The following is an 18,028-nucleotide window of genomic DNA, read 5'->3' on the forward strand; positions in this document are numbered from 1 at the left end:
ATGAGACTCTCGGGAACATAAGCACGCTTTTTAAGTCACGGTTATGTGACACACTGAGAACAGCAGGCTTTGACATCATGCCCAATTAGACAACAGCCTGATTCATGAACGGAAGTTTGGCTTTCTATTCGCAGGGAATAATACACGAGAACATTTATGATCCCTGGAATGTCCTTCCTTCCTGGAACCTGTTTCTTTCTTAAAGTATCTATACATATTTTTCATTGCCCTCTAAAATGCATATGGCTGCCAATTATGTTTGCCATCATGTTATCCTTAACTGACATTTTGCTAAATTCAATTTCCTAGCAAGTTTTAATCTCCCCTTACTCTGGCAACCATTCGTTACTCTGTTTCTTTCTCATCTGCACCGCCTTCTTAAACTCTGAATTTCCCTTATAATACCAGGTGGTTCACCATCACCTTGCAATTTAGTTTTATGCATCCCGCCGCATATACTGGAATTCTGAAATACATTGATCCCTTTCCCTAAACCGTGGTAATATAACGAGATTTGTGGCTACGAACCAGCAGGAATCGTGAGGGCCACTATTAATTCAATGTGAGTACCCCAAATGAACCCTTAAAGCAAGCACAGATACAAAGACTATGTACCTTTCTTCAGGAGGTACACACACAGACCAGGAACAGGTATAGGCTGTAAACTGCATGCTGAAAGTCAAACCTCACAATAGCTCACTTGGCAGGGGCGTGGGTTTTTTTCCATCCAGTTGACTAGGATGTAGCAAGGTTGCATACTTCGTAGTACTTAATAAAATTGAACATGAATATTATTTTAAAAACAATATCAAACTCTAGCAGTACTGTATATTTCACACATGACATACACACATAACTGACCCAACATAGATGTTATAAATTTGTAATGCACATAGCCCTTACTTTCAAATTAAACAGATTAATACTCTTTGGAAACAGTTGTGTATCATGTAAGCAAAAATTGAATGTCCTAATTCTTTTCTTACTTCAGAGAGGATGGTTACCTAGTTTGTATATATGTTGAGAATTCAGCTCGAAGGTTGGCTCCGCCATCAATTGTTATAGATGGCCTAGGCTTCATTGACGAGTTGCACATCCACTTAAAACAAAAATCACCATATTATTTAAGCCTTCAATGGTTTTTATTACAGCGATTCTTTTGATTCACTTATGTGATGATTCAGATGACATGGTGCTTGACCTCTCAAGACTATTTCCACCTTACTTAATGTTACACTGAACAGTTTGCATGCTAACGTTACAAATATCCAACACACTGTGTTGCACATATGACATACTTTCCAAGGAATGCTTCCTTTCCTTGACTGTGTATTACCTCCTCTCTCATTACCATTCTGAGAGTTTTGGTAGCAAAGAGAAAACAAAATATGGACAAGAAAGAAAAATTGCAAAAAAAAAAAAAAGGAACAGAAGTACAAATAAGTCACTTACAAAAACAGTTACATGCTGAGCAAAGAGCACTATGCATTAAGCAATGATAATACTAAAATCACCTCATAAAATCTGTTGGAAAATGTAAACCAAAATAGAAACATGCTACCAAACGCAGACAAGAATAGCATGACACTTGGCAACACTACAAGTAGCAGAGCAAAATGAGTATGTTTGTATCAAGAATTGACCTAATAACTTGGCGCTACTACCCCACTTCCTGACAATATTGGTCCAAGCGATCGTAGAAGGGATGTCAGAACGAAGGTCATTGAAAGGCACTTGCCATAAGAGTAGAAAAGACTTCTAGTAATGAACCACTGTGAGTGGTGACAGTAGAATACACCTCCAGTATCCTTTGCCTGTCATAAGAGGTATGCAACCTTGCCACACCCCAGGCAGTTGACAGTAAAAAATTAAAAAAAAGGAAAACAAACAATAATTGCATGGGATTCGAACCTCTGGACCGCCCCCAAGCTCTGTCCACTATCATATCTATGACTGCCAAGTGAGCTATTTGCATAAAACTGGATCGCAAGTGGTGGGTGGGCCATTGGTGTATACCTTGTACATACTGCTTTTATACTATATAAAAACTGTGAGAAGGTGGTAATGAGACTTGCTGTTCTGTGTCTACTCATCTGGCCACATTAAACCATGATACTATTGAGATCTTTGCACTTTTTATGCAATGATACTTACTGTGTCAGGCTGAGTGGCTCAGACAGTTGAAGCACTGTCATTCTGAGCCCAAGCTGGCAGGTTTGATCCCAGCTCAGTTTGATGGTATTTGAAGGTGCTCAAATATGCCAGTCTTATATTGGTAGATTTACTGAGTTGTAAAACAACAACTGCAGGGAAATAATCTGGCACAATGATGTCTCAAAAACTGAAAAAGTAAGCAGAGGGATGTAAAACTAATTACAAGAATATTATTGATACTTACTGTCAGGTGTCTGTCCCGCTTTGCTTTTAGGAGTATTTAGCAATTCTCATTTGGTGTGCATTTACATATATTTCCACAAGTCCACTGAGCAACTGTGCATGTCATTCTCAAAGATGTGTTCTCTCACAACCTGATGATATAGATGAACTATTATGTCACATTTACTATATTCTGTTCTTCTTGGAGTTTCCCAACTTTTTGAATTATTGTGCCACAATTGTCACATTTTGTTCTTCCTAGAATCTGCCAATTATTCAACTTCATTGAAACCTATCTTGTCATTCTCTTTAGGACATATGTAGCTCAATACCAAAACAACCAACATTGTGCCTGCAAAAACCACTATAGTATGTGAAAGTTTTCAGCTTAGAACTTTGGCCAGTAAGGTTCTGTGATCTGAGGTTCAATATGGTGCAATTTACCTTAAAGAATTTGTGTTCTTATTGATATGTGTGCTATGGGTCAGTATTTGTCCAACATCGTCACAGTGGTTTTTGTTGGCACAATGATGTTGAACATCTACAACAATTTTCATTCTCTAGGAACCGTTGCTCTTGAATAGCAATCATAATAGTTACTTCTTAACCCGGCAACAGTCACGGCTTTGAGACAGACCAGTTTTGTTGCAGCAATCTCTGAGCTCTTTGATTTAAAAGGCCTTGAAGTGCCCTCATATATTACTCCTGTCTTTTAGAATGGTAATGGTAAATGCATGAAGGTGATTTATATAACTTTACACTCTTGATCACAAATTGATATTCTATTAAGAGAAGAAATACAGTGTATCATAAACACATTGCCTCTCACCAGAAGAATGTACAGTACGGTAAATACAAAACAGAGCATAAGCAAGGCTTTTCCTTACATACACAATAATAGGTCAAATATAAGCAATTACTGGATGCAATTAAATAAAATTGATTTTTCAAGAAACACAATTTCATAATGAACATAAATCTATTTGATATAGATTAAGAAAAAAATACTAAAAGAATAGAGATATAATTCTAATATAGTAGGGACCTCAGTAGGTACTTCACAAGCTCAGCAAACAATTCAATTATTAATGAAGTTATTATTAGCGATAGTATGAAAACCTGCAACAGTTGTAACAATGTAGTAATTGTCTAGGTCTGTATGAAGGCAGACCAAATATAAATGGGAATTTGAATGTACTGCTGCTGTTAGTAACAATTCTGAGGCGGCGCTTTGCCAGAATGTTGTTGGGGGTGTCTGGAGAAGGGGTTTGTGCACACAAATGAGGGTGGATAGCTGGGCTGCTTCGGTATGGCGTGAGTGAGCAAGAGGTGCACATGTCTGTTGCGCAGCACATCATTATCAAATTTCTTGCAAAAGAGGGCACCAAGCCTTCCGAAATTTTGAGACTGCTCCACACACACACACAGTTTGGGAAAGAAACATTTTCGCAGACTCGATTGTATGAGTGGGCTAAAAAATTTGTGGCAGGAAGAGAAGCTGTGGAAAATGACCCTCATGAAAGGAGACCGCGGACAAGCATCACTGCAGACAGCATTGTTGCCATTCATGACGTTATTGTTGAAGATTGGCAAAGAAAACTTTCAAAAATTGTTTTAACCATAGGAATAAGTTATAGAAGTGTTCAAACCATCATCTGAGATGAACTTCATTTCAGAAAATTGTCTGCCAGGTGGGTTCCTTGTCTCCTCAACGAGGAACAAAAAACTTTACACCAGAAAGTTTGTTAGAGACTCCTGCATCTCGTTATGAGGAGGAAGAAGAGGATTTCTTGCATTGTATTGTGACTTGTGATGAAACTTGGGTGCATCTTTACACCCTAGAGTCAAAGCAAGCAAACATGGAGTGTCGGCAAAGAGACGAAGCAGGTCTGGTCAAGGCCAAAACACACCCATCTTTTGGAAAGGTGCTTGCAACCATTTTCTCGGACTCTGCAGGCATTTTGCTGTTAGATTTTCTTCATGAACAAAGGACAATGAATGCAGCCTATTACTGTGGGCTTTTGGATGAAGCAAAAGCTGCGTATCGCAACAAGCAATACCAGTGACCGATCCGAAACATCATTCTTCTCCATGACAATGCAAGGCCGCATGCTGCTGCTTTAACGCGGGAAAAACTGGAGGAAATTCACTGGACACCTCTGGAACATCCTTCATACAGTCCAGATTTGTCACCCTGCAACTACCATTTATTTGAACCACTCACACAAGACTTAGGAGGACAGCAGTTTGATGATGATGCAAGTGTAGAAGAGTTTGTGCGCAACTGGCTCTGCACATGTCCCTCTTCTTTCCATCTGGATGGCAACAAAAACTTACCAGACCAATGGAGAAGATGAGTATCAGAGGCACTATGTAGAAAAGTGATCTCTATGTGAGTGGGGTTTTTTTGGTTGATGCAAGAAATTTTTAAAAAATAATTCCTGTTTATATTTGATCCATCCTCGCATATTAGGTATATAGCTCAAAGAACTTGTGCAGTCGTCTTATTTTACATTCACAGCATCTGGAATTAGGAATTACATAAATGTTTTCCTGTGATACAGAGACATTTACACCTGTGTCTTTGTTACACATGATTCTTTTCTTTACTCTTCAGCATCACTATTCATGGATTAATACACTAGTGTCCAAAAATTTAGCATAATCACCAAATGTGGCCATACCGCTTGATGGGAATGTCAGACGGATTGCTGAACAAACGGAAGCTGACTCACACACCATATGTCACACAATATGTCCAAAAAAACAGTGTCAGAAAGGTTCTGATAGCTAAAGTAAACCTTTGACAACAACTAACAAAACTTGGCAATGTCTTCCACAACAAAATATGGTGTTAATAGGGTGTACGGTTACCCCTAATGGCCACACATGTTTTGCAGCTATGTGGCATGCTCTCTGTCAGATGGTCCAAGAGCTCTTGTGGCAGTTGATCCCATTCTTCCTAAAGGGCAATGCGAAGGTCTTGAAGGGTCCTTGGTAGAGGCTGACGGGATGCAGTTCGCCTCCTCAATGCATCCCAGGCATGTTCTATAGGATTCAGATCCGCAGACCTTGCTGGCCAGTTCATGCAATGAATTGTCTTCCCCAGCCAAAATTCATTCACCAGAGCAGCGCGGTGCGGTCGGGCATTATCGTCTATTAAGAGAAAGTCTGGACCAACCGCACCTCTGAAGAGTCGAACATGTGTTCTCAGTACCTTATCCCTGTATTTCCAAGCGTTAACAGTGTTTCTCGGACCACCCATGAAGATGTGCAGGTTCGTATGGCCATTTAACATGATGCCACCACCACCATACAGATCCCATTCTACGATGTTCCTGTGGTTGCATCAGCTACCCGGTTCTCTCCAGATTAATGTGCGACGGAAATCGTTCTGCAAACTGAAGCGGGATTCATCTGTGAAGAGCACATGCCTCCATTCATCCATAGTCCAGTTTCGATGTTGACGGCTCGACAGTAAACGGGCCTGTCTCTGTGCTGGAGTGAGCGGGACCCACACCACTGGACGTCGGGCAAACAGCCCTGCTGTTCTCAGCCTCTGGTACACAGTTTGCCAGGAAACGGCAACCCCTGAGACGGCTGCAAGCTCCGCAGACAATTGTCTTGCAGGTGCACTCCGATTTCGTCGGGCGGTTAAGGCCAAATATCTGTCCTGCTGTGGGGTGGTTACCCTTGGTCGACCTGGTTCTGGCCTATGACTAACATCTCCTGTATATCAAAATCATCTCCAAAGCCTGGAAATGACACTTTGTGGCAAATTCAAGGATTGGCAATTTCGGTCTGTGTCTGGCCTGCTTCCAGGCGGTCGAGTATTCTACCCTGCAAAACGGGGTCCAAATGGCGTCGTTGTGCCATTTGTTGTCACGTTCACCACGAGGCTACACTCCGCACACTGAGGGAATATTGGGTGCAGGCATTGGCTGTGTTTACCTTGCAGTTACGCTACTAGTCAAAGCAGGGAACACTCCTTTCCTATAGGCTCCGTGCGCTGCTGGGAAAAATGCACCGCTGCGCTGCAAGTGGCGAACATTGTAAGTTAATGCGATCACCGCGCACATATCCCTGTCGTTTCACAGCGTGTTGCTATGGCTGACTAAATAATAAGAGTGGGATTTCAGAGTGTTTTATGCAACAACAATCGGCCAAATTATTTCAAACCTTGGAAAATGGTCATGTATTAAATTTACAAGAAAAACTGTTCGCAGGAAATACCAACAGAGCGAATAACTCCAAATATAAGAGAAAAACGTTGGTTCACTAGAGAGTAATGTATGTATTATTTGTGGTGATAACGAGATTAATTTTCATGTACACATTAACCAATGCTGTCTTCAGAAAAATATATTTGGCCTATCTCGAATACAATATCATGTTAGTGTAGGTTAATATTACGAGGGAGGCCTTTGTAAAATAATAAAAATATTTCTATGAAATGTAAGCCTATTTCTGCTTTTATTTTACAGTTTACTCAGAACATTCACCTCGTGTACCGATCAACCCTGTGAATTCAAAATCAAATCAAAATCTCTTTATTTGCAAATGAGGTGCCTACCTCGGTGGCAAATGGTACACTAAAATACATTATTGTCAAGCACTAAATATTAAATTAACAAGAGAACAAAATTTTCCTATAATACAATATTATACAATTTACGCTAACAATTTTTTCTATTAAACACACAGCTCATCCTTAGTAAATTTATATTGTTTACAAAATTCTACTAATAATATCTCCTGTACTACTTACAAATATAGTCAACTGATATACTTTATGTGGAATTACTTCAAATGATACTGTACAACTGGTATAAGATTAAAATTTACATTGCATTTATTTACTTTTTTCTTTTTTCCTTTACCCATTCTGGAACCTAAGTAGCATAACGACCTGCTCCGTCTTAACCAGAGCCCCCTTTGCCACCACTTTTCAGAGTTCCTGAAGGGCCTTCACAGCTACCGTAGCGGTCCCAGGGCCCTCGAAGTCCCCACTGTACTTCACCCCTACAGGCAGTCCCCTACTTTGGCTGTCCCAACTCCTTAGACTAGGGGATGGAATTAATTTATTCACACACATTTTTTATTTACATTAACCTGCACTGGTCGAATGCCCTCTAACATTTCATTTATTTTCTCTGTTGCTGTTTATTCTCTTCTTGAATATCTGTACAGATTTTGGAAAAGGATCAAACACTACCTCTGGTAAACTGTTCCACTCCTTTACACCCTTCCCAATGAATGAAAATTTACCCCAATCTCTTCTACTAAAATTTCTTCTGATTTTACATTTGTGGTCAGTCCTGCCGATATAATTATTTTCCAACTGAAGCCTCTCACGGATATCTCCCCATGCTGCTTCTCCTGTATAGGCTCTATATAACCCTGTAAGTCTAGTTTTCTCCCTTCTCTTACTTAAAGTTTCCCACCCTAGTTCCTTTAACATTTCTGATACACTACTCTTTCTCCTGAAATCCCCTGTTACAAACCTTGCTGCTTTCCTCTGCACACTGTCTATTTCTTTTATTAGGTATTCTTGGTGAGGATCCCAAACACTGTTTGCATATTCCAAAAATGGACGAACCATACTTAGGTAACTTTTCTCTTTTAATTCTTTGTTGCATCCTTTAAGTAGCCTCATTATGACATGTAATGATCTGTATACTTTCCCAACAATGTCATAACCTGAGACTATTGCCAGGTTAATAAGCATCTCTTAACAAACCATAAGTGCTGACGAAAGAGTACTAATAAAAATACTTATGTGGCCTCAGTGACGGTGTGGAGGCATTTTGATCCCGACACCATTTAAACTGCCTGCACATTTTCAGTGTTCAGTTTTACTCTACCCATGGTGGAGAAAACACTACCGTATTCATGAATTTTAATTAACACTGAGTAGCATCACCAGAGCTTTTCTACATGTTGCCAAATGTACCTTTCTTGTGTTTAAAAATCTGACTCCCAAACGAGTTGGTCATGTGGTTGGGGTCACGCAACTGTGAGCTTGCATTCAAATCCCACCGTCGGCAGCCCTGAAGATGGTTTTCTGTGGTTTCCCATTTTCACACCAGACCTATGCTGGGGCTGTACATTAATGTTATGTTATGTTTTATGGGCTTTTACCTTGTGAATAATAATAGTAATAATGAAGATATTTGTGATTAATTCATTTTTCACAAACTTCCAAGTATCTCTGGAAATATTTGTTCCATCTAAAACTATACATTAACAGAAGTTACAGAAACTATACTTTCTAATCATTTACATCTCATACATGTTTACCACATGGGTTACAATAACAGAGATATTTACTAAGGTGAAGGAGTAAGCTGCTAAGGAAAGTGTGTATGTGAGGATCTTCAAAAGGCAGAAGTATCCAGATAGAGGAGTAAGATTTCTGGGGTTATACTAAAGGCAATGGGTTGGGATATAGTACCATATCTGAAATACTTATTTGATTATTGTTTGCATGAAGGAGCTATACCAAATGAATGGAAAGTTGCTATAGTAGCCCCTGTGTACAGTAGCAGTGATTAGAGGGGTTGGAGGGCGGGGGGGGGGCATTTGCCCCCCACTTTTTGGAGAACATATTACATTTTTATTTGCATTTTTGCTGACTGAAACTAGGAATTATTAAAAAAGGCAACTTGTACAAGCCCTGTTATCTTATCAGCTAACTCTTTCCTTTATTTTGCTTTGTTTTCTTTAATTATTAACAAAATTACTAGCGGACATACGCACAAAATGTCGTTCATCCCGTCTAACCAATTTTTATAGTGTCACAGCAGGTAGTGGAGACTTTGCGCGTGCTGTAAGTGTAGTAGAGGTGTATTTATTTATTTATTTATTTATTTATTTATTTATTTATTTATTTATTTATTTATTCACCAGTGTTAGTTTCTTAGTGTGTAGTCAAATACCAACTGATTTTAATTGTATAATTACACCGTACTTCTATTTAATTGTAATAAATGCATAATATTGTGCCTTTCGTGAAAGTTTAATTGTGTAGTATTGGATCAAAATCTTAAAAAAACTATTTTTACCGCACTTAAATTGGTAAACTCTCAACTTTTACCTCTGTGTTGAGATTTGCTTAGAGGGCATCAAAAATGTACTATTTGAAGGGTCGGGAGAAAAACCAGGTAAGTCACTTTTTAATCGAAATTGAGATATTGTTACAGTCCGCTTCAGAGTGATCAAGAAGTAAGTATAAATAACCACCTAATCGATACTTTAAATAAAGTATCGATTAGGTGGTTATTTATACTTACTTCTTGATTAAACATCGATACGGTCATGAAATGGACAACTTGTAATCAGAGTGATCATGCGCATCTATTGAGAGGTCGGAAATGGAAAAACAGCAGGCGAGTCAGGAGAAATTAGCATTCAGAGTTTCACTGTTAAGGGAAAGAACTAGGGAAGTCAAGCACAAAAGTTGCTTTTTCTCAAGTTTTACAAATATTGACTCTCCTGCTTTTTTTCCCCTGACCCTTCATTTTGTAGCTTGTTTCTTCAGTTCTGATGTATATCCCTTTCAGACCGAGTACGCACAATTGTGCGGGTTCGTATTTTGTTTATCCCTGACCGTATTTGATGTTTTTTCGGCGCTAGACTGGACTGCAGTGATTGTGCGGGACACGTGGCGTCAATTTCAATTATTTTTAGTATGCGCTTGACCGCCAGGGCGAAGGAAGAAGAGTTTAAAAAGCACAGTTGATCGGCGAGATGGCGAGAAGCAGTAGTGCCAAAAGTAAGTATTTATTTATTGCGTTTATATTAATCTAGAAGCTTTACTGAATACCGGAATATATTCAATGAAGTGTGTACATTGGTTAGTGAACGTAAATTTTTAAGATACATCATCGTATGTGATACAACGAGGTTTTGAATTTTGATACGCACAATTGTGTGGGTCCTTTTTTTCGGACGTTAGTTTTTATTTTGTAAAATAAACTATCAATATGTGTATTGAGGAGCAATTTAGTCAGTTTTTGACATACAAACAAAAATTCACGCCTCCAGTTTTCTTTCAGGTCTGAAAGGGATATAATCCGCCACCCCCGTCCGCTAAATTCCACAAACCCGAGTACTGTTTGTTGACTGTATATTTTTTTGCCCCTGCACTTTTAATACCCAATCACCACTAATGCCTGTGTATAAAGGAAAGGGTGATAGAAATAAAGCTGAAAATTATAGGCCAGTCAGTTTGACATGCATTACATGTAAGCTTTGGGAAAGCATTCTTTCTGATTATATTAGACATGTTTGCAAAATTAATAACTGGTTTGACAGAAGGCAGTTTGGGCTTAGGAAAGGTTATTCCACTGAAGCTCAACTTGTAGGATTTCAGCAAGATATAGCAGATATCCTGGATTCAGGAGGTCAAATGGACTGTATTGCGATTGTCCTATCCAAGGCATTTGATAGGGTAGATCATGGGAGACTACTGGCCAAAATGAGTGCAACTGGACTAGAAAAAAGAGTGACTGAATGGGTGGCTATATTTCTAGAAAATAGAACTCAGAGAATTAGAGTAGGTGAAGCTTTATCTGACCCTGTAATAATTAAGAGGGGAATTCCTCAAGGCAGTATTATTGAACCTTTATGTTTTCTTATATATATCAGTGATATGTATAAAGAAGTGAAATCAGAGATAAGGCAGTTTGCAGATGATGTTATTCTCTTCAGAGTAATAAATAAGTTACAAGGTGCCAACTATTACGGATTGTCTGTAATTATTACGGATTTCACCTCACGATTACGGAATTAGGGTCAAAGGGGAATTATTATGGGAAAGCTGACATTATCACGAAAAAATAATTTTGTATGGAAAAAAAAAAAGAAATGAAGGAAAATGTTCAAGCCTTTCATGCCTTTCTCCTAAATCGTCCTCGTTTCAATGCTTGTGAGTTGGCAACGATACTTATTCGATCATGACCTCCTTTTGCTACCCATAAGCGTTGTAAAATTCATTGTGAATGGAGGAGCTCAGGTGCGGCTCTTCTGCACTATAAATCCTTCAATAACATTGTACTGCTGTGTCAAGTGTACGTGACAGTTGACAGAGACATTGAGAAAGAAGTGAGGCCTACATTAAGCACATCTGCACTGGAATCGCTTATGGTTCAGAAGATGAAAATGTCATCACAGTGGGAAGGATGCTTCAAGAAAAACTACACTGAAAAGCGGCTGCTGCCTGAGAAACAAGCTACAAGGAATGTTTTATCACAGAAATAATTTATCACAGAAATAACAGGTTGTGTGCAAATGTTATTGTGTAATGTGACATATTGCTAGAGGGAAGGGCAAAAGGAGTGTCCTTATCGAGAAGGAAGGAGCATGCTTTGGACTTGACTCGACGTTTTTCTCGGGGGCGGAGGGTGATTACTGATAATCCACTTCAAATGTTGGCACCTCTGAGATTGTGAGCAACTACAAAATGACCTTGATAATGTTGTGAGATGGACAGTAGGCAATGGTATGATCATAAACGGGGTTAAAAGTCAGGTTGTGAGTTTCACAAAGAGGAAAAGTCCTCTCAGTTTTAATTACTGTGTTGATGGGGTGCAAGTTCCTTTTGGGGATCATTGTAAGTATTTAGGTGTTACTATAAGGAAAGATCTTCATTAGGGTGGTCACATAAATATGATTGTTAATAAAGGGTACAGATCTCTGCACGTGGTTATGAGGGTATTTAGGGGTTGTAATAAGGATGCAAAGGAGAGGGCATATAAGTCTCTGGTAAGACCCCGGCTAAAGTATGGTTCCAGTGTACAGTGTACAGGATTACTTGATTCAAGAACTGGAAAAAAATCCAAAGAAAAGCAGCTCGATTTGTTCTGGGCGATTTCCGACAAAAGAGTAGCGTTGAAAAGTTTGGGCTGGGAAGACTGGGGAGAAAGGAGGCGAGCTGCTCGACTAAGTTGTATGTGATATAGAAGTGGTATGTTCCGAGCTGTCAGTGGAGAGATGGCATGGAATGACATTAGTAGACGAATATGTTTGAGTGATGTCTTTAAAAGTAGGAAAGATCACAATATGAAGATAAAGCTGGAATATAAGAGGACAAATTGGGGCAAATATTTGTTTATAGGTAGGGGAGTTAGGGACTGGAATAACTTACCAAGGGAGATGTTCAATAAATTTCCGATTTTTTTTTAGATCATTTAAGAAAAGGTTAGGAAAACAACAGATAGGGAATCTGCCACCTGGGTGACTGCCCTAAATGCAGATCAGTAGTGATTGATAGTGAAAATGAATTATGATAATTGAGATTTTTAGTGCAAGTCCATCAGTGCCGAACATTGCTCATGTGGAAATTTGTTCAATGATCATGCTAATAAGTTGAATGGCAATAATGGTCTTTGTTGTCGTGATAGTTTTTATAAGGTACAAAATCGCGTGATCATCAATATATGTTGATCAGGAAGATAATTAAGATAATATTTTTATCAAAATAAGAAGAAAAATAATATAAGAAAGGGAAGTTGTAAAGGAAAATTGAAATGAAAGAATCCCTTGATCTCGGATGCCCTGATATTGCCAAACCAGAAGAAAACTAAATGCAGTGGCCTACAATGTCCTAAGTGCATAAAACTGATTAACAGTAACATTACATGACTTTTGTTGACTCAGATGTGCTCTCTCTTTGGCTGCCCCTTATCTTTACTAGATGGCATTACCGCTGCAACTGTATAAAAACTCATCTGTAAAGAAGAGGTTCAGGAGCTAGTCTGTGATAAAATAGGAAGAAATATATTGTAATTGGTGTACAATATTTTGAGAAAAGTTAATTCAAAGTATAGGAAGATGATCAAATTATCAACCTCAGTTTTACATACCGGTACCATAATGTTTTTAGCATTGCAAATTTCATGGAAGTTGTAGGAAAATATAGCTGGAGACTTCATAGAACAACGATGTTCTTGCATTTGTTCAAGCATTTGAAAGCAAGCTTTATGACAGATTACCATATTGTAAAAAGAATAATCAGTCATTACAAATCATTTTATTAACACTGTGGATTATACACAAACCATAAAAAAATCACATTTCATGATAAACTTCATACAATTCTCTTAATATCACTGTTAAGAAACTATTACAGAGTAGTGTATAGAAATAAAAAAATTATAGACAAATAAGTTATAAAAATTCAGTGATAAACACATTCATAGGAAATGATGTTTTGTTGAATTTTATTCCTAAGCACACAGGTTTGTGTAGTCTTCTTCCTCTTCTTCTTCTTCTTCCCTCTAATTAAGTTCATATTGTGGTACATTTCCCCAAATATCACACCTGTAAATTCTGTCTATTTCTTAGATTTTATCCTTCCTTGTAAAGTCCTTGGAAGTGAATTTGACAGAAATCTTGATCTCATTCCTTTAAGAAGGTTAAGGCGATCTCCTTGAGTGAGTTGGTCTGGGCGGTTTCTGCCCACATTAATTTTTGTACCCTCATAAACACTTGTGTTGTTTATAGTAAATGTGGGCAAGCCAGGGTCACTCGTAAAGGTATTAGCATCATAAACTGCTGGGGTATAGCAGTTTTCATTTCTATAATTTATCCCATATGTAAATCGCTGTTCTGATGGTGGTGCTGTGCACGCATCATGGATTGTTGGAGTTCGGGCTTTCCTGTTTTCGTTTCGAGACTTTCTTTTTATATACAGCACCTTCATCTTCATATCATCTGCCACATCACAGTGTTTTCTAAGTGTGCGTGGCAAGGTGGGAGGTTGCTCCATCTCAACTGTGATTTTAGGTATAGTAGTTTTGACTGGTGATAGCAGTTTTGGAACATACGTGTTCACAATCCTAATGTTGTCTTCCTTGGCTTGCCTGCTGTAGATTCCGTATGTGTGATGGGGAATCTTATCGCCATCACCGTGATGATTTATCCTACATACAATAAATACTGCTGAAATATCTTTTGATTTGATAACATTGAAATAGAAAACAGATATCTACAGAAGAATTCACTAAACACATATTATTTGAGGATTTCAATAGATTAGATGCTGACACCCAGTCATTAAGTTTTCATACATCTAAATTCATTATAGCTATATATTTCTATGCAGTTTTTCTGTATAATGTTAAGGAACAATTCTTTTTTAGAGCAATCATTTTAAATAAATTAAAACTCAAGAAGAAATGCAATATACAACTAATACTACATTTATCTTCCTGTGTGAACCATGTGTCATTGCTGCAGTGGGGAGGTTTGTGCATCACAATGAAATAGGTAGTCGAGCCGTAGATCCAACCATATCGGATGGGTATCTGTCAAGAGACCAGACTAATGAATAGTTCATTGAAAGGTGGGTAGCAGCCTTTCGGAAGTTGTGAGAATGGCAGTCTGGATGATTGACTGATGTGGCCTTGTAATAATATTCATTATGGCTTAGCTATGCTGATACTGTTACGGTACATAGCTGAACCCAGCAGGAAACTGCAGCCATTACTAACCCCTGAGAGCATGCAGCTCTCTTTGTATGAATGAATGATGTACTGATGGTGGCTTCTAGAGGTAAAATAGTCCCCCATTCGGATCTCTGGGAGGGGACTATCATCAGGAAGATGAAGAGTGACATTCTGCAAGTCAGAGCATGGATTGTTAGATGTTTGAATCATTGTGGTGGATTGGAGAATTTGAAAAAGGATATGGATAGACTAAAGTTAGATGCAGTTGGTATAAGTACGTTGGCAGGAAGAGCAGAATTTTTTGTCACGTGACTTCAGAAATATCAACACAAAACCAAATGGGGGAAATGCTGGAATTGAATACGAAAACAGGGCAGAGGGTGAGCTACTACAGTCCCATGCAAATTAATTGGAACAATGGAATATTTTTCATTATTTTCCCAATGGATAACAACATTGTGCTACACATGACTTATTCTTAGTTCCCACACTCTCTACACGTTATTTGCAGTATTATTCAGTGTTGTTTAATTTGTGTGGTGATTGTTGTGGATGGAAGTGGTATTCATTTTGAACTGAGCCAGTTTTGAGGATTTTTGAGGTGGTAGTAATACCTATTTCTTCAGTGGATATGACTCCCAGGAAGTGTAGTGTGATTATAGCATTATCTCAAAATATTTCTATGACACAAAGAGAGGTAGCTACTAAATTTGGTGTCAGTGTAGACACTATAAAGAGAACTATTCAGTGGTACAAATAAACAGGATCAATTTCACCGAAGAAAATGGGTAACTTTTGTAGGAAAGAGAAAACGAGCCAATTGATGACTGTTTTCTCTTAAGGAGAAGTAAAGTAAACCCTAGGCTAACTGCTGTGAACTTGGCATGTGAAGTGGGGGGGAAAGGGGAGTGAATCTGCTCATTTCTAATGTTCGCTGCAGACTTCTTTTAGCTGGAAGGAAAGCCTGAAAACCTGTAAAGAAACACCTTCTAACAGGGGCAGAGGGTTCAATACATGCACTGAGTGAATAATGAGGCAACAACTTCACATCATTTGCAACAGACCATAAAATACCTCATGCAGAAGATGTTTTGGGGGTGCAAGGAGCCAGATCTTGCTGAAAAATACCATCACCATCTGGAAACCTCTTCTTCAACTCAGGAAGGCCTTTCTTCAGAAAAGAAATTTGCTCACATCGAACATTGGTATAGGAATTTTTGAAGACTTTCGTCTGGAGTGTGACATTGTGTGGAAGTGAAACATAGACAATAAGTACAATACGTACAATTAAGCTTAATATTTCTGCCTATCTTGAAATTTAAATGACATTTCTTTACCCATTCTCGCATGACTTTCTCCAGGGCACAGTTAAACAATAATTGCGTGAGTCCATCTCCCTGTCGAAGTCCAGTGTGGATTTCAAATGGCTCAGACAATTCACCTCTAAAGTTGACTTTCGACTTAGAATTCTTAAGAGTGATTCCAATACGATTGATGAGGTTTTGGTGTAAACCAAATTCTTTAAGGACTTTCAGTAGTGACTGACGATGAATACTGTCACAAGCTTTTTTGAAATCAGCAAAAGTGATGATTAATCTCTTGTTCTGAATTCTATGGTGTTTCATGATCCACTTAAGACTGATGATTTGATCGGGAGAGCTTCGCCCTGGTTGAAATCCTCTCTGATATTCTCCCAGTTCCTGGTCAAGTTGTTCCTGAATTCTTGTATATATAATTTTAGATAAAATCTTATCAGTAACATCAAGCAGAGATATACCCCAATAATTACTGGGATCTGATCTATCACCTTTTTTTGTGCAGTGGCTGGATTATTGCTGTAGTCCATTCCTCAGGCATTTCTTCAGTATTCCAGATGTCTATGATATGTTTATGTAAATTTTGAAGGGTTTGATTATTTGCATTCTTGCATAGTTCTGCTACCAATCGATTCTCTCCTGCTGCTTTGTAGTTCTTGAGAGAATTTATTGCTATGTAAGATGTATTTTTACCCCAAATTGACAAATGCAGCAGAGACCTGGGCAATGAAAAGAAGACAGGCAAATAAAATCCAGGCCAGTGAGATGAAAATTTTAAGAAGTATGATAGGAAAGACAAGAAAGGACAGAGTAAGAAATGAGGATACCAGGAAGAAGCTCTGAGTAGAAGCTCCAGAAGAATGGAGAGAAATAAACTGAAATGGTTTAGGCATCTCAAGAGGATAGAAGTGGGAAGTATATTGAAGTGAATGATGGAGACTGCGATTGAAGGAAGGAGGAGAAGAGATAGATCCAGACTAAAGTGGCTGGACTCAATCAAGAACAGCACAATAAGAAGGAACCTGGATTGGAACACCGTTAAGAACAGCAGTGGTTGTTGGGTAGAGGAAGCCAGAGCTTGAAAACAGAAATTGATGATGATGATGATGATATTGAATCAACAAAAGATGTGGGCATTGTAAAGGAGAAGTACATCTTGAAATCACAATGGTAACCTTAACCATGCATGATGCCCCACATTTCTGTTCTTCTTACACTGCTACAACACTGTTACTCGCTTTGTAATTTACATGTGTATGCTAGAGCTGTCTTTCATAAATAAAATGGATCGATAAGGTCTGATTTACAAGAATTAATCTTACTTTTTGAAACTCTAGAAATATAATTTCCTGCATTATTGTATTTTCACGCTTATGCATGTCCAGTTAAGAAAAGTGTATGTAGCTTTAATACTGCAACAATGGCAATACTAAGAAGGAGAAATAGTTACAGATTGTATATATTCTGGTAACTAGTCACATGAAAAATACCTGTAATTTTCTCCAGATTTCCAGAGCCAACATTCCATGTGCTCCAGCCATGTTTGTTGGCGCCCAATGACTGAACCTGGTCTGCAGACACGCAACCATGCAATTGCCTCCTGAGCTGTCATGCGATAGTGTTTCATCAGATAGGCTGCAATGAGGGATCCTGTCCGACCCAGTCCAGCCTGAAATAAATCTGTGTTGTATTGTTCACATGAACGACATATAAAATCATCAACAGATAGATATCATACATGTACTTCTATTCCTTATATTACCAGTTTATGGTTTATTAATTTCTATTCTTATGTTAAAGGGTGTATTACTATATAATACATTGTTCCTCCCATGAGTTCTCTTAAATTTACATGTGTCACTGGTCAGTTTCTTGGTATTTGGTGCT

The 18,028-nt window shown here is 38.4% G+C and overlaps 1 protein-coding gene across 1 annotated transcript in view; it reads right to left on the reverse strand.

The window, feature by feature from the left end:
• LOC136875892 (dual specificity protein phosphatase CDC14A) overlaps positions 1-18,028 on the reverse strand; it is a 71,017-nt gene that overhangs the window by 4,653 nt on the left and 48,336 nt on the right. The window contains exons 4-5 of the mRNA XM_067149512.2: positions 17,632-17,810; positions 14,070-14,300 (exon numbers count right to left, since the gene is read on the reverse strand). Coding sequence (XP_067005613.1) covers positions 14,070-14,300; positions 17,632-17,810 — 410 coding nt within the window. The remainder of the gene's footprint in view (positions 1-14,069; positions 14,301-17,631; positions 17,811-18,028) is intronic.

This window comes from Anabrus simplex, chromosome 6, assembly GCF_040414725.1.
Source record: "Anabrus simplex isolate iqAnaSimp1 chromosome 6, ASM4041472v1, whole genome shotgun sequence".
NCBI lineage: Eukaryota > Metazoa > Arthropoda > Insecta > Orthoptera > Tettigoniidae > Anabrus > Anabrus simplex.